Raw genomic sequence first — 21834 nt, forward strand, 5'->3', positions numbered from 1 at the left:
CCAATATCTCGGAAAAGTGGTTATTCAAACCACGTCAGATGCACATCTGCAAATCCACATCTCCCTTAGGCCATGATCTAATCACATGACCAAGTCAAGGGACATTCATTTGTTTGCATTCATACACCTTCTTTTCAACAACCCTATCACATAGCTTTGGAATATCTTGTTCCTTTTTGAGCCTTTGTTCTTTGCCTGTTTGACCACAGCCTACTTTACATCTAGTTTTGTGTAAATTTACATTCGCCTCATTTGGACACCCTACTAAGTTAGTATTTAGTAACAGCTCCTTTGACAGATATAACAGCTTGCAAATCCTGCTTGTAAGCAGTCAGCTCGAAGTCTTTCTATTCTTCTTTTTGGAATTTTCACCCACTCTTCCTTGCAGAGTGCTTCCAGTTCTGAGATATTCTTAGGCTGTTTTGCATGCAAAACATGTTTAAGACCTTTACATATTTTCAGTGATGTTCAAATGAGGAGACTGTGAGGGCCATTCCAAAACCATCTGCTTGCATGTCTTCATTTATTTCATGTTGGATTTTGAGGTATGTTTCAGATCATTGTCCTGAAACGACTGAACTGTGTGTCACATTTGCATCTAGAATGTGCTGATATTTACTGGAATACAGTCCTCTATCTTTCTGTCCATTAGCTGCCACACAACCGCAGAACATAATAAATTCTCCTCCATGCCCAGTGTGGGAAATAAAGCCAGACTGGCAGACATTTACCGGTAATTTTCACATTTGTCCGTCTGTATTTCAAAAGCATCAAACCGGATGGCCCATGAAAAATTGTAAAGATATGGGTCTAATCTACTTCTAATTTTCTTCCAAATGTTACACTGGGTGAGTACATTATATCGCAACACGGCCTGTGACTGGCTGATTGCGGACGCTCTCGATGAATGACAAGTCGCCTCTCATCGGCGAGTAGAACTGCATTCTGGCATGACACCACACGACACTGTTATCAGCTGGGTAGGTATACCACTAATGTTAAAAGAAAATAGACTGCTACAGGTTTTAGACCCTGACAAAGCATTTTTTTCCATCGTATTCCATCGTTCAGTATTATGTTAAGTGCCAAACTGCTAATCAGTGGTTATGTTGTTATTTTTATGTACATTTTTTCATTCATAATAAGAATGACAGTCATAGTAATATGCTTTGTAGGATGTAGATTTATATTTTACTTTTTATAGACTTATTATAAATATAGTATAGTCATTGTTGACATAATGCTTCATGAGTGTTATAGTACCTATATATGATTACCAGTAAGTTGTAACCAACTGGAACATCCTTGCCCCCCATACTTTTTTCTAGACATGGAACTGACCTGTGTGAACTACTGTTTTCTTGAGCATAACTTTAAGCATGTTTTTCTTGAATCTTCTGACATTTTCTTGTAAATTATATTCAATTTGTGGTGCAATTAGCAACTAATGTCTAGTGGCCTTTGAAGATCACAAAAATGTGCCTGGAAATAACCGAGAAGCCATCTCCAGGCATCTAAAGCCCTTTAGCTTCCGGGGCCCGCCAAGGGTATGCACCCCCGGCCACATTTTTCCAGGCCTTTGGCCCGTCATTTGGACAGGCTGAAATTTGGACGGACAGAGAACATTTCAGACTTGTCTGTCCTGTGACAGTCTGCTTAAAATTCCTTATTTCCCACACTGATGCCCAACAGTCAGCAAGATGTTCTTCTCATTAAATGTTGTTCCTTTTTTCTCTCCAAATAAACATCCGTTAAATGTTCCATTGTTGTTCCATCAGTCCGCAGCACTTGTTCCCAAAATGCAGCTGGATTATCTAGATGTTGTTTTGCATATGTCAGACATCGAGTTTACAGCTAAGGTTTCCTTCTGATGACTCTTCCATGCATATCATGTTTGTTAAGTTTGCAGGTCAGATTTCCTTCTGGTCATGTTTGTGCAAGCAATGCTGCAGAGTGGAATGGTGCACTGCCACTCTTGCGACAGCTCAACCATCTTGCAGGTCCTTGCTGTCTGGGTGGCACGGTGGTGTAGAGGTTAGCACTGTCACCTCACCGAGCCCAGCAGCCGACGGGTGCCTTTTTGTGTGGAGTTTGCATGTTCTCCCCGTGTCTGTGTGGGTTTCCTCTGGGTGCTCTGGTTTTCCCCACAGTTCAAAGATGTGTGGTTAGGTTAACATGGGGCAGCCTTGAGCTGAACTGTCCTCATAGCTGTAGCATAGCTACCCACTGCTTCAGATGGGTTAAATGCAGTGAGGAATTTCACCATCCTTAAGTGTACGTGATAAAGTTGTTCTTCTTCTGTCATTTGGGGGTTTTGCTTTTCTTTTGAACATATCTGTTCGAGAGTAGTCTTGGTCTAATAATTTTATCCCTGCAAGTGTGTCCAAACTTTTACTATGTACTATTGTCCAAACAATCACAAAAATTAAAGCAGTTAACTGCATAGCTTGTTTACTTTCAACAAAATGCCCAAGGGTGCCTAACCTCTGCATAAAACTCATACCTGTCAACCCAAAAGGAGTAGCCATGAATCTTATGGATTTTTTTTATTTTTGTCAAGCTTACCGGCGTATTCTAATAGTCTTACGGATTCCTAGTTTGTTTTTTGTCAAAATGTTTTTATTCTGCAAGTACAGTACTTCTTCCATGTACTGTACTGCAAATTGGCCTAGTGGTCTGCCTCTCAACAGCAAGATTGCGAGTTCTACTCATGGTCAGGTCATACCAAAGATCATCATAAAAATGGTACCTACTGCCATCTGGCAAGGCATGCTGCAATACAGATGAGAGTGGGGAAGTCAAACTCTCGCGGTTACCAGAGGAGTAGCCCCCCACTGTAACCCTAGCTGTATAGGCGAGAGACCGAGGGCTATGGAAACGGAGATCAGTGCCGCACCCATGCGCCTCAAAAAGCTGGTTAGTACTGGGACAGGAGACTGCCTGGGAAGACCAGATCCTGGCATGGAAGGGACTTTGACTTCTTTCATGTGGTCACAATGTGCATTACGGATGCAACAAGCAACAGACAATTGAACTGGAAACCATCATGCTACACAAGCATCGTTCGCAACATCTCGGCTATTATCGTCCCACGACCAGATTTGCTAGACGCTTGAAAGCTCAGACTTCGATGTCATACTCGAAGGTCAAGCATCCCTATGAAACCGAATAACATGTTGTGCCATTGTGAGCTGAACAAAAGGGCCTACAGCCATTCTGTTTTTCCAGTTGAGTAGTTTTGAAACAGTGTTCAACACAGACAGAGAAGCAATGGGAACCCTGGCGAAAAGAACGAGTGTTTTCCCAAGTCAGGAAAGTTATGACTGACTGCAGAAAGTCCTTGGCACCTGGCACACTGACAGCCCTACCGCAGTACAAGCTCAACACAGACCAATGTTGCCAGGTGGTGCCATCAGACCATCAGCTTCAGCTGGCGAGACGTGCAGCCTCCGAGCACAATCAGGAGCACTGATTTGATGGACTTCTTCTTGAACTTCATGAAGTGAATCATGGGATGGACATGATCATGAACTTCATCGAGCGAATTATGATGTGGAAAAAGTGCTATAGAAGTTTTTCCTTGTTTGTTTTTAAATATATTATGCCTCAAAAACAACATATAGTGGTTTGATTTCTAGTTTTAAGGATTTTTTGTCTTCAGTAAGGGTTTTTGTGAGGGCTTATAAGGCTGGACTCCGAAATGGGTTGACAGGTATGAAAATTGTATCTGTGGTTAGCACTCTCCTCCAAGCACACTGAGCTGCCCTATGAAGAGAGGCGGTTTGAAAAGATGTAGTCTCAGAAGAAACTTTACCCGCTTCCTCCTAGACTGTCGAGACATACAGTACCATTCAAAAGTTTGTACACCCCGACTCATTCATAGGTTTTTCTGTATGACCATTTTGTACATTGTTGAACAATACTGAAGACATCAAAACTATGAAATAACATATGGAACATGTATGGAATTATGTGGTTGACCAAGTGTTAAGAAAACAAAATATGTTTCATTTTTTACATTTTTTTTTAAGTAGCCACTGTTTTCCTTGATGCTTTGCACACTATTGCCATTATCTTAAAGGAGATACGCAGAACCTTTATTTTTAAATACATTTCTAAGTGGATAGTATCTCCATCCTTGAGTCTTGTATGCTGCATAATTGGGAATAAAAAATATATTTTTAGAGTTAAACTCGACCGCAAAGTTGGCATTCAAGCTGCCCCGCTGAGCCAGTCAGCCCTGGGTAGGTGACGTCACAGCGGGAACCGGTGCTATAGACCAAAGCTAGACTCTGCAAGCAAGAGTGGTTGCAATGGCCTCTTTGTTTGGATTTACTGGAGATTCTTCAGATTCCTCAGATAGTAGTACATCTGACTGTGATAGTCCTGAAATTGGAGGAGTATGTGTACCGTACCGTACATGCTACTGCTATACATGTAGAACCATATCAGTTCGAACCATCGGAAAGTGAATCCGATAGTAACACGTCGGCCACGGAGGCCCCCACCTTACGAAATAAAGCCAGAGAACAAAACCGTCTAGAGAATTGGATGGAATTGAACTGACGGTCTCATGTGACTCTCATTAAAACAGGATAGGCGTTATAACTTATGCAACACACATGTACATGCATGCATTTTCACTGATAAAACATAAAAGGCTAATTAAATAATCAGATGAACTGAGACAATCACATTCTGAAGCAAATTAAATAATCTTATACCGATAACTTAAATACACGATACAAGTTACATGTATTAATCTAAATGCAGGTAAACAATGAGTGTTGTTGTTTTTGTTGTTATGTAACCAAATGAGAGTCGCATCTTACCCGTCTGTGTTCTCGCTTCTTGAAGGCCGAGCTTGTGGCTAATTGTTTTGAAACAATCTGACTTTCAGTTCTTCGTTCAGTTCTTCGTTCATTCGCTTCTTCCACGTAAGGGTGAGATATTGCTGTTAAGGCAAGCATATCCAGCGGACCAAAAAAAAAGGGTATATCCAGCGGAGAAATCTGACGACTGGTCCACTCATTCTCCATTTTCTCCATACTGAGTACTCCGCCATTACTGCTCGGCTCACACTCTGGGAGAACTGGTGCAACTGAACTTACTTTCCTTTTCTTGTAGTTTTCTTTTCCTTTAATTGTTGGTACTGCACCCTCTTTCAATACAAGCTTATAGCCAATGCTCCTCAACAGATCAGAGGTTTTGTATGAGTCCTCAGTAAATTGTGCAGAGCAGAGGAGAGACCACTTCGTAGGCGCCTAATCCGTGAATTTCTCGCAAAACGCGTCCAAATCCTTGCAGTTTGAACATTCTTGCGCCATGAATGAAACATAAATGCACCTTCTGTCATGTTGCTGCACCCGCCAGCAACACATCTACGTGGCATGGCGATAAATTAGCTCAAAATGGAGGATTGAAGTTGCAGTTAGCTCTGTGTTTTAGTATAGCGGAAATGGCGATGAGACCGATAGACTTCCTGCTGTGAGGTCACAAATGTCAAGGCCATTCACTCAGACCGCTACCTATATGAATCACTTTAATCATAAAAATTACGATATTAGATTTATTGTTAACACTTAAAAACTATTCCTGTGCCATTCTTGAGGTCTCAAGGCATTTATAAACAAAAAGTGAGGCCATGGTTCTGCGTATCTCCTTTAACCAGCTTCATGAGGTAGTCACCTGGAATGCTTTTCAATTAACAAGTGTGCCTCGTCAAAAGTTAATTCGTGCAATTTCTTGCCTTCTTAATGCATTTCAGATCATCAAACAGTAAATAGTAATAAAGAATAAAAATACAGTTTTCCACAACTGTAGTAATCCATATTATGTCAAGAATCGTTCAACTAAGTAGAGGGAAACGACATCCGTCATTACTTTAAGATATGGTGTGTCTTTTAATTAATAAAAATAAAGGAAAAAAATTAATTAGAAGGTGTGTCCAAACCTTTACCTGCTACTATATACAATGGAAAGTGAATTGGGTTTCAGAGGAAAACAAAATGGCTGAAGTAATTGGACCAACATTTTTTGACTTAATTACATTATGTAAACGGCATGAAAGATTAAAACATACAGGAACACATCTGAAAAAAGTGAGATGAAGATGATGAACACAACACACATTAAGAGATTGGTTCAAGCACTACTTCGGGCCAACTGCAATAAAATACCAGATATATTTTATACCTCCTTGAAGTATTATTAATATATATTAATTACCTCCCATCCACAGTGACCATGGTTCCATAGCCATTAGGCAGCGTGATCTGGAGGTCCACGGTGCTCTGTACCACATTCTCCTTGGTGTCGTGAGCGGCTCCTTCATCGGTGACGGCACTGCGGAAGATCTTGCGAGGGGCAGGCTGGGGCATTGAGGGTGGAGGGGGAGCACGTGGCTTCATTTTCCTCCTGCACAATTGAGAAAGATGACCAGATGAGGGATCCACATGACTGAAAATGATCCGTTTAGTAAGCCCTTGCAGGATAAGGGCTTCACCGTGGGTTAAATCAGCAGGAAATGTGGTAGTTATACACATGGTTACAAACTACATAATAAAAACTTCTATTTGATAGCAATAGACCAACTTTTTCACCTCATCCAAGCATAAAATACCACCCCCCCATGTTTTGGCCTCATTTCCAGTTTTTCTTAAAATTCTAATAAAACAACTTCACAGAAAAGCCCATACATAACATTATGCTTTGTCTTGCACAACTACCTTTTTCGATAATCTTTGCACATTGCATTTCTTCATATTACATCCTCAATTCCAAAAAAGTTGGGACGCTGTGTAAACTGTAAATAAAAACAGAATGCGATAATTTGCAAATCATGGAAACCCTACATTTCATTGAAAATAGTACGAAAGCAACATATCAAATGTTGAAACTGAGAAATTTTGTTTTTTTGAAAAATACATGCTCATTTTGAATTTGATGTCAGCAACATGTTTCAAAAAAGTTGGGACAGGGGCATGTTTACCACTGTGTTGCATCACCTCTACTGTTAAAAACACTCAGTAAACGTTTGGGAACTGAGGAGACCAATTGCTGTAGTTTTGAAAGAGAAATGTTGCCCCATTCTTGCCTGACACACAATTTCAGTTACTCAACAGTTCGGGGTCTCCTTTGTCATATTTTGCGCTTCATAATGCACCAAATGTTTTAAATGGGAGACAGGTCTGGACTGCAGGCAGGCCAGTTTAGCACCCGGACTCTTACTATGAAGCCATGCAGTTTTAATATGTGCAGAAAGCGGTTTGGCATTGTCTTGCTGAAAGAAGGGAGGCCTACCTTGAGAAAGATTTTGTCTGGATGGCAGCATATTGCTCTGAAACGTGTATATATCATTCAGCATTAATGATGCCTTCCCAGATGTATAACCTCTCCATGTCATGTGCACTAATGCTTCCTCATACCATCACAGATGCTGGCTTTTGAACTGTGTGCTGATAACAAGCCAGATGGTCCCTCTCCTCTTTAGCCTGGAGGACATGGTGTCCATGATTTCTAAAAAGAATTTCTACTTTTGATTCGTCAGACCTCAGGACAAGTTTCTACTTTGCCTCAGTCCATCGTAAAAGAGCTCAGGCCCAGAGAAGGTGGCGGTGTTTCTGGATATTGTTTATATCTGGTTTTAACTTGCATTTGTGGGTGCAGTAATGAACTGTTTTCACAGACGATGGTTTTCTGAAGTGTTCCTGAGCCCATACAGTGATTTCCACTACAGACACGTGTCTGCTTTTAATACAGTGTCTCCTGAGGTCCTGAAGATCACAGGCATCCAATGTCAGTTTTCAGCCTTGTCTCTTGCATACGGAGATTTCTCCAGATTCTCTGAATCTTTTAATGATATTATGTACCATAGATGATGTGATTTCCAAATTCTTTGCAGTTTTACATTGAGGAACGTTATTCTTAAATTGTTGCACTGTTTGCCCACGTAGTCTTTCACAGAGCGATGAACCCCTCCCCATCTTTACTTTTGAGAGACTCAGCCCTTCTGGGATGCTCTTTTTATACACAATCATGTTACTGACCTGTCGTCAATCAACCAAATCATTTTTTTTTTTGCATGACACAACTTTTTCGGCCTTCTGTTGCCCCGTCCCAACTTTTTTGAAACATGTTGCTGACGTCAAATTCAAAACGAGCATATATTTTTCAAAAAACAATAAAATTTCTGAGTTTCAACATCTGATATGTTGTCTTTGTACTATTTTCAATGAAAATCTTCACATTCTGTTTTTATTTATGCTTTACACAGTGTCCCAACCTTTTTGGAATTGGAGATGTAAAAACAGCTGAACAACAGTCCTCAAGTTAAGAACGTAGGTTCTCTCTATGTAATCAAACAGATATTTTAATGAGCATTCCTTATCGGGAGATCCAAGTTTACAAGCTTGTAAAAGTTTTCTATATAAAGGTCAACATGTCCATATTGCAACACCAGCAACAAACAAATTCAAGCTGGAAAAATTATAGACAAAAAGGGATGGGTGATACGACTATATAATACCGATAGCGTGATACATTACATCACAATATATGAGATTTATTTCTGAGATATCTTGAGTATATGGATATCGTTTTTGGATATGTTATCTTTCATAACAATTAGTCTGATTGGAAACAGTTGAGTCTACACTTTAGCTAAACATACATTTGAAAATATAACTTCAACATTTATGACTTTCCAAGCATCTTTATGAACCATGGTTAAAATCAAATAAAATAATAAAAAAACTCAACCATTTTGAATCTCATCTCATTATCTCTAGCCGCTTTATCCTGTTCTACAGGGTTGCAGGCAAGCTGGAGCCTATCCCAGCTGACTACAGGCGAAAGGCAGGGTACACCCTGGACAAGTCACCAGGTCATCACAGGGCTGACACATAGACACAGACAACCATTCACACTCACATTCACGGTCAATTTAGAGTCACCAGTTAACCTAACCTGCATGTCTTTGGACTGTGGGGGAAACTGGAGCAAATGCACACGGACACGGGGAGAACATGCAAACTCCGCACAGAAAGGCCCTCGCCGGCCACGGGGCTCGAACCCGGACCTTCTTGCTGTGAGGCGACAGCGCTAACCACTACACCACCGTGCCGCCACTCTTAAAAATACAAACCAAAAATAAAAACACTGTCCTAACTATCCTCACAAAATCCAGACAATAAAATCAACAGGAGCCCTTAAGACAGATCCACAAATCTCCTCCAGTTCCTCACTTCATCACACTACCACCACTTTCACCCTTGAGACCTTGAAAGAGAACAAGTGTAAATCATTCACATGCTGTGCTGATAGCAATCATTATTCTTAGCTCCTTGTCCATTACAAATACGTTCTTACACAGTTTTATAAATATTCGGCCATGAACTGCTGGTTTTAGCAGACCGACTGAGCACAGCTACTTCAAGCAAATATTAGCATGAAACAGAAATGGCAGACTCACGTCACAGCTGAAAAGTCACTGCTTTCGGAAAGACCATCTGCATTTGATGACATTTAGGAATACAAATGAATTGAAAGAAAAGAGTGATTCAGGAAGACCGAAGACATCTCTATTGCTCTGCTGTGAGATGGAAAACATATGAATGTGTCACAGCATGTAGACCTTGAGCTCAGCCTGCTAATTATTAATAAAGTTTTCATTCACCTACACTGTAACCTTATTGTGTCATTCCTGTGTTATGCAATCAGAAATGCCCTCTACCGTTGGATCACATGAATATGCAACAGTCCAGGCCAAATCAAAAAGGCTTAACATGGACATTTGGTATTAAGAAACTCCTTAAACAATGATTATTATTGTTACACATTAAGTCTACATCTAGGAAGGTAACTTGGAAGTGTCAGTGCTGTGTTATATGGAGATTACCACACCTCCGGTGTTGACAGGATAAGACATCCTGAAAGTGCTCTTGTCTCAAACTTGGTGTCTCGTCGAGTAGCAAGCCACCGCCAACAAAGAGGCTTTTAGGCTTGAGCCAAATCCTGTGGGAGAGCAGGAAACTCTCAGCTTCCCAGCTGGCACTCCCAAAACACACAGAGGACTGGGTTACTAATGCATCTGCTCAGCCTTTTAAAGTTAGACTGCTTGGTTTTACGGATGCTTGGGGAGGAGTTTGCTTTCAACAAGTTTCCAAAGCTTCCAAAGTGGTATAATTTAGAAAACTATAAAATGGGATAAATGAGCCTATATAAAAAAAAAAAAGTCAAAGTCCTTCCCACACCTTACAGTACCTGGTATTCCTAGGCAGTCTCCCACTCAGGTACTAACCAGGCCCAACCTGTATGTGGCGCATCGGGCGGCACCGATCTCCGTTTCCATAGCCCTCGGCCTCTCGCCTATTACATAGCTAGGGTTACAGTGGGGGGCTAGTCCTCTGGTAACCACGAGAGTTTAACTCCCCATACACATTTGTATTGCAGCGTGCCTTGCCAGATGGCGGTAGGTACTATTTTTATGATGGTCTTTGGTATGACCCGACCGTGAATAGAACTCACGATCAAGAGGCGGACACGCTACCACTAGGCCACTAATAAGCCTATATACATCCCTATTATTTAGGCAACCTAGCAAATCATGTTACTTTGTACTATAGTAGACATGTTAATGCTAATAAGTGTGAGCTATATCACACACTAGGCATGTAACGATATATGACAATTGGAATCGGTGAAATAAAAAATGATTCATAACATAAAATAGCAGGAATGCATGTGACTTCACACGAGGTGGAAGTAACAGAGCTCTAATGCCACGAAATTGCTCAAAAGCAGATCTAAAATGGCTAAGTGCTGCGCTGCGATTAACTTTACAAATAGATTCAACAAGAAATCAGAGGTTTTTTTTACAGACTGCCGAAAGCTAAAGAAAAGAGCAGAAAAGGTGGTAGTTGTTTGCTGTTTGCGTAACTTACAGCCTTTACAGAGGTTCATAAAATCTTATTAAGAAAAGCCCAATTTGTTATGAAGGTTTTTAATTTTTAATAAAAGGACTATTTTAGGTAATAGACTATTATATTTTACACCAACCTTTACAAATGTGGGTAAATAATTTTTGTTCTTTATTAAAGCTAGATGGCCTTTCAGTTTCATAAAATCGGTGAAATTTAGTTCCCTCTGAAATTTGGTCATTGTGATATATGTTTATTTTTGAACTATCTAAAAAACCCAGGCCATTCTGTGGCTGGGAAGTTATTTAATTTGAGGGGATTTCCGAGCAAATAACGTGCATGAAATCACTCGCGTCGCGCAGTCAAGTAGACAGAGGAAGTCTGTATGCTCATGTGCAGGTTTACCTTCTTCTTCTTTTGGGTTTTACAGCAGCTGGCATCCATAATGTTGCATTACTGCCATCTACAGGTTTACTTTTGACCATACACTGACAGTTACATCATTCTGTCGCGAAACGAACAGCTGATCACACCGAGGTGCTCGCTGATATTTATTAGTTTGGTCCTGTGTTTCCTTTCCTTTGCAACATAACGTCTTTTCTTCTAACTTGGTTACTGTAGTCGGTCTTTCAAGTTTCATTTGCACACTCACATCCTACAATTTTCTCTCCAGTTTCAAATTTGCAGCCCACAATGCTTTGCGCAAACGGGGAAAAGCCCACCACGTAGTGCATGACGTAGTAATGTTGAACTAGGTCATGGTGAAACAGGAAAACATAGCAGAGAATTGCAATTGTTCTATTAAAAAAACAAAAACAAATAAAATTAAGGTCTGTGATTCGAATTCAGTAGTTTTCGGACCACCAAACAAAAATAATTGGGTGTCAGGGAAAAAAAAACACTGGCGAGTGGCCTAGTGGTTAGTATGTCCGCCTCTTGATTGGGAGATCGTGAGTTCTACTCATGGTTGGGTCATACCAAAGACCATCATAAAAATGGTGCCTACTGCCATGGCATGCTGCAATACAGATGTGAGTGGGGTATCAAACTCTTGCAGTTACCAGAGGACTAGCCCCCCCCGTAACCCTACCTATGTAATATAGGTGAGAGGCTGAGGACTACAAAATGGAGATTGGTGCTGCCAAACGTACCATGAATGGCGCAGGAAAGACTTTGACTTTTTTGTCAGGGAAAATTATTTTTATGACCTAAACTTGAAAAATCTGAAAGGCAGTCTACTTTTAAATTATTTTTTTCAAAATATTGTGGGAAAATCGAATCATGAACTCAGTCATGGGACTTGAACTGTGAATTGGGTGACTCAATACATGCATATCAGACACAGTGAATTTATTTATTTATATATATGAAGCGGCACAGTGGTTTCATGGTTAGCACTATCGCCTCACAGCAAGAAGGTTCTGGGTTCGAGCCCAGTGAGGGCCTTTCTGTGTGGAGTTTGCATGTTCTCTGTGTGAGTTTCCTCCGGGTGCTCCGGTTTCCCCCACAGTCCAAAGACATGCAGGTTAGGTTAATTGGTGGCTCTAAATTGACTGTAGGTGTGAATGTGAGTGTGAATGGTTGTTTGTCTCTGTGTCAGCCCTGTGATGACCTGGAGACTTGTCCAGGGTGTACCCCGCCTTTCGCCCGTAGTCAGCTGGGATAGGCTCCAGCTCGCCTGCGACCCTGTAGAACAGGATAAAGCGGCTAGAGATAATGAGATGAGATATACCGTATTTTTCGGACTATAAGTCGCACTTTTTTTCATGGTTCGGCTGGCCATGCGACTTACCGTATACTCCGGTGCGACATATATATGTTTTTTTTTTTTTCACCGCGGAATAACTGGAGCTGATGCTGAGTCTGATGACAGCCATGCAGAAGAAGAGGAAACGGCGCTTCGTCTGCCGCTGGAGTTGGTAGAGTTGTTCAGAAGCGACACCGAGGATGAGGAATTCAATGGATTTGCTGATTTGGAGTGAAATCGTCAGCTTGATAAACTTGATTGACCTGTGTTTTATTATTAATGATAGGCCTATAGTTATTTGAATAAGTTATGTAATGATTTTAGGCAGTGCTTAATTTGTGAAGTGGGAGGTCCCGGAACGCAGGAGGTGGGTGGGTCCGGCAACTCAAAAAAAAAAAAAAAGGCGGGGGGTGGTTTACTATAACTTTACGCACACGCGCTTATTGTGTGTGTAAAAAAAAAATAATAATAATATCAGACATTATGATCTTAGAAAACGCTTTAGTGACGAACAGTTAGACAGTAATATGTCGTGATATTATGTTATAAAATATTATTTTTTATTAGGCTATATATTAAATTTATCTTCTAAAATAAGAGACTGTACTCATATCACAACTGGTTTATTTCACCATTGGAGATCAGATCACACAAGACATGAGTTAAATTACTCATTTTAAGGATTTAAGTAGGGTATTTAAAAGCAGTGCTAGGGGGACTTTGTGGCTCAGGTGGATAAGGCGCCATACCATAAATCCGGGGACCCGGGTTCGATTCCGACCTGTGGTCATTTTCCGAGCCCTCCCTGTTTTTCTTCTGCTCATTAAAAGCAGTGCCAGCAAACATAAGTGCAATCAATTCAAGTAATAGTTAAGAAATAAAGGGTTTACAAAACAAGTTGGAGAATTCATTTTAAAAATTTTAGTAAGCTTTCTTGTTTTTTTGCCATTTTTTCCACAGTGCAAGCTAATGGCTACAAAAAACCCGGTGTTCTATTGAGCGGAAGTATAGCTACACCCCATGTCTCCCCCCCTTCCCCTTTCGCATAGATTTTGTGGATGTCATAGGAGAGAAATCAACAACATATCAAAATCAAAACCGAACACTAAACACATTTTTATTTACTTATTTAATTTATTGTTTGATTTTTTTTTCCCTTTGTGATGGTCACGGAGGTGATCTGATCCATTTAAATAGCTGCCGGAACACCGAATGAAATGAAAATAGCTGCCGGATCTGACAACGGAGGTTACGGATCTGGTTCCGTCATGTTCCAGCTCAAATTAAGCCCTGATTTTAGGCCTATAGGCTATTGAATAACTTGATGTTACGGTACATATTCAGCCAGTTTTTCTCTGGGCTATTATAAATGATTTTGTTTTGCATTTTTAAAAATAACTCTCCTTCCAAGATGAACTTTATTCTTCGTCTCTGATGTTATGGTGTTAATGGTCTGAATAACATTTAATGTTTTTATCTGATATGACATTAACTGGCAGGCGCACTTTCTGCCTGTTTTTTCTCTGAGCGGTTGTTGTTGTTTTTTTTTTTTTCACTAGATGGTTGTTTTTACTACCGTACCTGTCTTTGGAGATGATATACCTATAGCCTACTTGGCCTCTGATTTGATGAAATAAAATTCGACAAAAATGAAGAATGACACTCCTCGATGATGACTACAGCTTTAATAACAAAGATGAAAGAGGGGCGATAATAAGCCCTACTGGTAAAAATATTCTAAAAGCAAACTGATTAATGCATCAGTAATAGGCTACTAATATTAGTTATAATAATAATATAGGCTATTAGAGTGGGGTAATACACCCCCGTGGGGTAATACGCCCCTGGCCTGTTTTACCCAAAATAACCACCAGATGGCGCAAAGTTACATTTCTATTGTTGCTATGGACTGGCTTGACAACTGGGATATACAAATATCCACTGTGGATCGCATATCAGCAACGCAGCGGAGAGAAATCAAATTTCATGGTAAGTGATATAATTTTCAGATATCAGTAAAACTATTTAGATAGCTGCTATTTCATCAGATATCACAGCTGTGTATGTGGTATGAGTAGACAAGTCAGTACGTTAAAAAAAATACATTAGGTATAAAAAGTTGAATCACATTTTGAACGTAAGACCCTTTTTTGTAAAAGTGTAGTCTGTGGGGTAAAACGCCCCCTTAATGGCGGGGTAAATGGCCCCCAGGGGGCATCGTTTCCTTTTATCATAATTACTGTATTTCATACATTTCTGAATAGCAGATACATAGTTTTTAATAACATCTCGCTTACCTGGTTGAGTAAAGCAAGTAACTTGAACTTAATATTAAAAATAATTGAAATTTAAAAAAAAATTGAAATTAAAATGCGAAATATAATAAAATAATGCATCTATTCATTAATTCAGGGATATTTTCTTGTTTCTTTCACATTATAGGCTTAAGTAAACACTTTTGCTATCCAAACAGCTTTTTTTGAGTGAGGGGGCCTATTGCCCCACCTCAGGGGGCCTTTTACCCCACTGGGGGGGGGGGGGGGGGGGGGTGTAAAAGGCCCCCTTGGCACAATGTTTGTTTTTGTTAAAAAAAAAAAATAATAAGTATTAACTTTAGGCAAACTTTAGGTGGCATTATTGTTCATGTCACTGTTGTCAAAAACTATGATTAAAACTAAACACATGGTTCATTTCAACTTGGAGAAAAACTGAATTTTCCTTAAGGGGGGCCTTTTCCCCCACTCTACTTTAGTAATAACGATAGTGATAGTATTAAAGATAGTAGTAGATATTTAAAATAATCAGACTAGGCTACTTACAGGGCAAAGGGCGCGTTATCACTGCTCAGCTGTTCGTTTATTAAATAAACAATGCAGTCGCGCAGTAACCACGCGCCGCTTATCAGATACAATCACAGATTCTATGGATAGAATAACCCTTCAAAAAAGTGCGACTTGTAGTCCAGTGCGACGTATATATGTTTTTTTCGTCTTCATAATGCATTTTTTGGCTGATGCGACTTAAACTCCGGAGCGACGTATAGTCCGGAAATATATATAAAATCAGTGAATCATAATTGACACACTGACAGCTATAGCTTGTAAATCCCTGAGCTAATCTAGTCATATCAGCTCTATGCTAGATGATTGACCTAATTAAGGGATTAGTGCTTATGGCTGCCTGTTCATTCCATGACCCAAACTCATTCACCCTCTTTTCTGCTCTCTCTCTCTCTCTCTCTCTCTTTGGGAAAGGTTCAGTTGAAAAGGATGTACTCAAATCCATGCTCCTGACCTGCTACAGCCCGAGAACACTGGTCTCCTGTTTTCCTCACAGTTTGATGAGTTTCCTCATCTAATTAACCTTGACATGAAGAATTAAATAAGGCATGTTTTGAAGTTTTTCTAAAGTTTTGACTGAGGTCTGAGTAAAAACTTAAGTGTCATTCTGTATTCCTTTCGGTTTCAATGTGAGTAGAATGCTGAATGGCACAATGTGGTAAAACACAAGTAAATTAGCTCTCATATGACATACACATAAGGGAAAGTACAACCCCAATTCAATTAAGTTGGGCCAGTGTGTAAAACAAATTAAAACAGAATGTGAAGATTTGCAAATCATGCAAACCCGATAGTTAACTGAAAATAGTACCAAGACAACATATAACCCCGATTCCAAAAAAGTTGGGACAAAGTACAAATTGTAAATAAAAACGGAATGCAATGATGTGGAAGTTTCAAAATTCCATATTTTATTCAGAATAGAACATAGATGACATATCAAATGTTTAAACTGAGAAAATGGATCATTTAAAGAGAAAAATTAGGTGATTTTAAATTTCATGACAACAACACATCTCAAAAAAGTTGGGACAAGGCCATGTTTCCCACTGTGAGACATCCCCTTTTCTCTTTACAACAGTCTGTAAACGTCTGGGGACTGAGGAGACAAGTTGCTCAAGTTTAGGGATAGGAATGTTAACCCATTCTTGTCTAATGTAGGATTCTAGTTGCTCAACTGTCTTAGGTCTTTTTTGTCGTATCTTCCGTTTTATGATGCGCCAAATGTTTTCTATGGGTGAAAGATCTGGACTGCAGGCTGGCCAGTTCAGTACCCGGACCCTTCTTCTACGCAGCCATGATGCTGTAATTGATGCAGTATGTGGTTTGGCATTGTCATATTGGAAAATGCAAGGTCTTCCCTGAAAGAGACGTCGCCTGGATGGGAGCATATGTTGCGCTAGAACCTGGATATACCTTTCAGCATTGATGGTGTCTTTCCAGATGTGTAAGCTGCCCAGCCACACGCACTAATGCAACCCCATACCATCAGAGATGCAGGCTTCTGAACTGAGCGCTGATAACAACTTGGGTCGTCCTTCTCCTCTTTAGTCCGAATGACACGGCATCCCTGATTTCCATAAAGAACTTCACATTTTGATCCGTCTGACCACAGAACAGTTTTCCACTTTGCCACAGTCCATTTTAAATGAGCCTTGGCCCAGAGAAGACGTCTGCGCTTCTGGATCATGTTTAGATATGGCTTCTTCTTTGAACTATAGAGTTTTAGCTGGCAATGGCGGATGGCACGGTGGATTGTGTTCACAGATAATGTTCTCTGGAAATATTCCTGAGCCCATTTTGTGATTTCCAATACAGAAGCATGCCTGTATGTGATGCAGTGCCGTCTAAGGGCCTGAAGATCACGGGCACCCACCCAGTATGGTTTTCCGGCCTTGACCCTTACGCACAGAGATTCTTCCAGATTCTCTGAATCTTTTGATGATATTATGCACTGTAGATAATGATATGTTCAAACTCTTTGCAATTTTACACTGTCAAACTCCTTTCTGATATTGCTCCACTATTTGTCGGCGCAGAATTAGGGGGATTGGTGATTCTCTTCCCATCTTTACTTCTGAGAGTCGCTGCCACTCCAAGATGCTCTTTTTATACCCAGTCATGTTAATGACCTTTGCCAATTGACCTAATGAGTTGCAATTTGGTCCTCCAGCTGTTCCTTTTTTGTACCTTTAACTTTTCCAGCCTCTTATTGCCCCTGTCCCAACTTTTTTGAGATGTGTTGCTGTCATGAAATTTCAAATGAGCCAATATTTGGCATGAAATTTCAAAATGTCTCACTTTCGACATTTGATATGTTGTCTATGTTCTATTGTGAATACAATATCAGTTTTTGAGATTTGTAAATTATTGCATTCTGTTTTTATTTACAATTTGTACTTTGTCCCAATTTTTTTGGAATCGGGGTTGTATCAAATGTTGAAACTGAGAAATTTTATTGTTTTTTGAAAAATATATGCTCATTTTGAATTTGATATCAGCAACACGTTTCAAAAAAAAAAGTTGGGACACGGACAACAAAAGACTGAAAAAGTTGTGCAATGCTTAAAAAAAATTAGGTTAATTGGCAACAGGTCAGTAACATGATTGTGTATAAAAAGAGCATCCCAAAGAGGTAGAGTCTCTCAGAAGTAAAGATGGGGAGGGGTTCACCGTTCTGTGAAAGACTGCGTGGGCAAACAGTGCAACAATTTAAGAATAACGTTCCTCAATGTAAAATTGCAAATAATTTGGGGATCACATCATCTATGGTACATAATAATCATGAAAAGATTCAGAGAATCTGGAGAAATCTCTGCAAGAGACAAGGCTGAAAACTGACACCGGATGCCTGTGATCTTCAGGCCCTCAGGAGACACTGCATTAAAAGCAGACACGTGTCTCTAATGGAAATCACTGTATGGGCTCAGGAACACTTCAGAAAACCATCGTCTATGAAAACACTTCATTACTGCATCCACAAATGTAAGTTAAAACCAGATATAAACAATATCCAGAAACGCCGCCACCTTCTCTGGGCCCGAGCTCTTTTACGATGGACTGAGGCGAAGTGGAAAACCGTCCCGAGGTCTGACGAATCAAAAATAGAAATTCTTTTTAGAAATCATGGACACTACGTCCTCTAGGCTAAAGAGGAGAGAGACCATCCGGCTTGTTATCAGCGCACAGTTCAAAAGCCAGCATCTGTGATGGTATGAGGGGGCATTAGTGTACATGACCTGGGTAGCTTATACATCTGGGAAGGCATCATTAATGCTGAATGATATATACACGTTTCAGAGCAATATGCTGCCATCCAGACAAAATCTTTTTCAGGGAATGCCTTCCTTCTTTCAGCAAGACAATGCCAAACTGCTTTCTGCACATATTAAAACTGCATGGCTTCGTAGCAAAAGAGTCCGGGTGCTGAACTGGCCTGCCTGCAGTCCAGACCTGTCTCACATTTAAGACATTTGGTGCATTATGAAGTGCAAAATTTGACAAAGGAGACCCCGAACTGTTGAGTCACTGAAATTGCATATCAGGCAAGAATGAGGCAACATTTCTCTTTCAAAACTACAGCAGTTGGTCTCCTCAGTTCCCAAACGTTTATAGAGTGTTGTTAACAGAAGAGGTTATGCAACACAGTGGTAAACATGCCCCTGTTCCAACTTTTTTGAAGCATATTGCTGACATCCATCCATCCATTATCCATAACTGCTTATCCTGTGCAGGGTCGCAGGCAAGCTGGAGCCTATCCCAGCTGACTATGGGCGAGAGGCGGGGTACACCCTGGACAAGTCGCCAGGTCATCGCAGGGCTGACACGGTCAATTTAAAGCCACCAATTAACCTAACCTGCATGTCTTTGGACTGTGGGGGAAAGCGGAGCACCTGGAAGAAACCCACACAGACACAGGGACAGAACATGCAAATTCCACACAGAAAGGCCCCCCCGTCAGCCACTGGGCTCCAACCCAGAACCCTCTTGCGGTGAGGTGACAGCACGAAACCACTACACCACTGTGCCGCCTCATCTTGCGGACATCAAATTCAAAAGGAGCCTACATTTTTCAAAAAACAATAATATTTCTCAGTTTCAACAATTGATATGTTGTCTTTGTACTATTTTCAATGAAATATAGGGTTTCCAAGATTTGCAAATTATCGCATTCTGTTTTCATTTACAGTTTACACAGCATTTTGGAATTGGGATTGTAATATGAAGAAATGCAATGTGCAAAGATTATCGAAAGAGATAGAAGCGCAAGACAAAGCATAATGTTATGTATATCTGTAGGGGCTTTTCTGTCCAATTGTTTTATGGGAATTTTAAGAAAAACTGGAAATGAGGCCAAAACATGGGGGAAGGGGGGACTATTTTATCCGTGGATGAGGTGAAAAAGTTGGTCTATCACTAAAGATCTATCAAATAGACCTTCTTATTATGTAGCAAACTATGGTGGCTGAAATGCCCAAGACAACCATATTTCCTGTCTAATCTATTAGGTTTTTTTTAATTTATTTTGAGGCAATGTGAAGACAAGTTGACTTGAACAAAATAAACATTTTCACTTCGTATGTAGCTATTGCTTACACTTAATGTTCCTGACGCACTTTCATGCTGAAACTATAGCACACGCTACTTGTTTTGAATCTCACCACCTGTTGCACTACACACATTGCTCGAGCCATGCTCTGGTTGGTGGGATCATGCTTTTTATTCGGCGTAAGCATCTTTTCGTAATCAGGTATAGGGCAATTCCATGTAAATGTCAACCTCACCATGCAAAAATAAAAGCAACATGTAATACATCAAAACCACTCCCAGAGATTTCACCTAGGCCCGTATTTTACAGATGTGAATAAGTTGAACCAATTTGTAACCAACCTAATATGTCACTGTCAGTCTTTCTTTCTTATAATGTAAAACCCAAGCTAAAATCAACTTTGATCATGTACAATTCTATATTATTGCCACAAGCCACAGAAATGTATGCTAAAATCCACAAAACAGCAAAACAATAGCCATCCTAAATATTATTTAAGAACTTTGATAGTTTTAGCTGATATTTAGAGAGTTTTTCAAAGGGTTATGGTGGCTAAATTGCTGATTTTCTAAACATATGCCATGTCTATTTCAGACGCGTCACATCCATAACGGAATTTCGTCACATCCATAACGCTGACTTTTCCTTCCGAAACTCTGCATGAAGTACAAAATATTTTAAACAAAGATTTTTTAATATTCACCTTGGACCCCTCTATCAAATGGATATCTCCATTTCGACATTAGGTTTACAATTTCACAGAGTTTGATAAAAATGTACAGTCACCCAAGAAAAGTGATACTTTTTCTGTCACATCCATAACGCATCTTTTATTGCCGTTTTCTGGCATGCCCTAGATGTACTATGGGAATTGTTCTTGTTCTATCACTTCTCCAGTATGGTACAGCCTTAAAATATGCAACACCTGTTTAAATACTGGGAGACAATAAAACATGCACTGGGTCATTTGTTGCCATTTTGAGTTCAAGTGTCACGTCCATAACGCTGGAATTGCTCTATACCCAGGTATGTGGAAACAGACAAAACCAAGAAAAATCAAGTGCCGCACAAACCCGTCATATATTTCTGCTGCTTACTATAAGAAGATGACAATCATATAGTAATTAATTTTTTTCTTAAATCTGTATTAATAACCCTTAACTAGCTAACTAACTAACTCGTCATATGTTATTACATTACATTAGCTACCATTTCTTAGTCTTGTCGATTCGGGTTCTAGAAAACAAAAAACGTGAGTGGGCAGCACACTAGAGGCTTCACTTGCACATTGGACAGGGTTTCCCATACATAGACCACTGTGTGGCGCAGCACCACACAATGGATTCCTATCGCCACACAATCAGACTCGCGATTTTGGAAAAAAAAAAAAATCCGTTGCGTTCCGTTCATTCATAGTGCTCTTTCTTCTTGTTCACACACCCACACAGAGAGAGAGAGAGAGGCGTGTACACAGGCCTGCCGTTGCGCATATACCCGGACTGCAAGTAGGCCTGTTAGGCTAATTAAAAATAACGCAGCCTTCCCGATTCGCCTTCCGACCCCTTATTTTAAAAGGTAGCCTACGTCATGCTTGTGATGAGCTTTATCATAGCCTTCTTGGCTTACAGGAAACGGACATCCCTGAGTCAGACTATAAACCAATTTTGATGCATACAGTAGCAGCTTGAGCCTTATTGCATTATCCCGTTTATCCCGTGTCATCATTCATGCAAGTTATTAATAATGGATTGACATTCACAATAAATAAGGATTTCCCAC

At 40.1% G+C, this 21834-nt stretch overlaps 1 protein-coding gene across 9 annotated transcripts in view; it reads right to left on the bottom strand.

The window, feature by feature from the left end:
- Window positions 1-21834, bottom strand: part of cobl (cordon-bleu WH2 repeat protein) — a 237280-nt gene that overhangs the window by 140646 nt on the left and 74800 nt on the right. For 8 of the 9 annotated variants that reach the window (XM_060921189.1, XM_060921193.1, XM_060921191.1 and 5 more), the window contains exon 3: window positions 6229-6417. The exons of the other annotated variant lie outside the window; for it this stretch is intronic. In XM_060921189.1, coding sequence (XP_060777172.1) covers window positions 6229-6417 — 189 coding nt within the window. The remainder of the gene's footprint in view (window positions 1-6228; window positions 6418-21834) is intronic. 9 annotated transcript variants of the gene reach the window in all.

Source organism: Neoarius graeffei, chromosome 5 (assembly GCF_027579695.1).
Source record: "Neoarius graeffei isolate fNeoGra1 chromosome 5, fNeoGra1.pri, whole genome shotgun sequence".
Classification (NCBI taxonomy): Eukaryota; Metazoa; Chordata; class Actinopteri; order Siluriformes; family Ariidae; genus Neoarius; species Neoarius graeffei.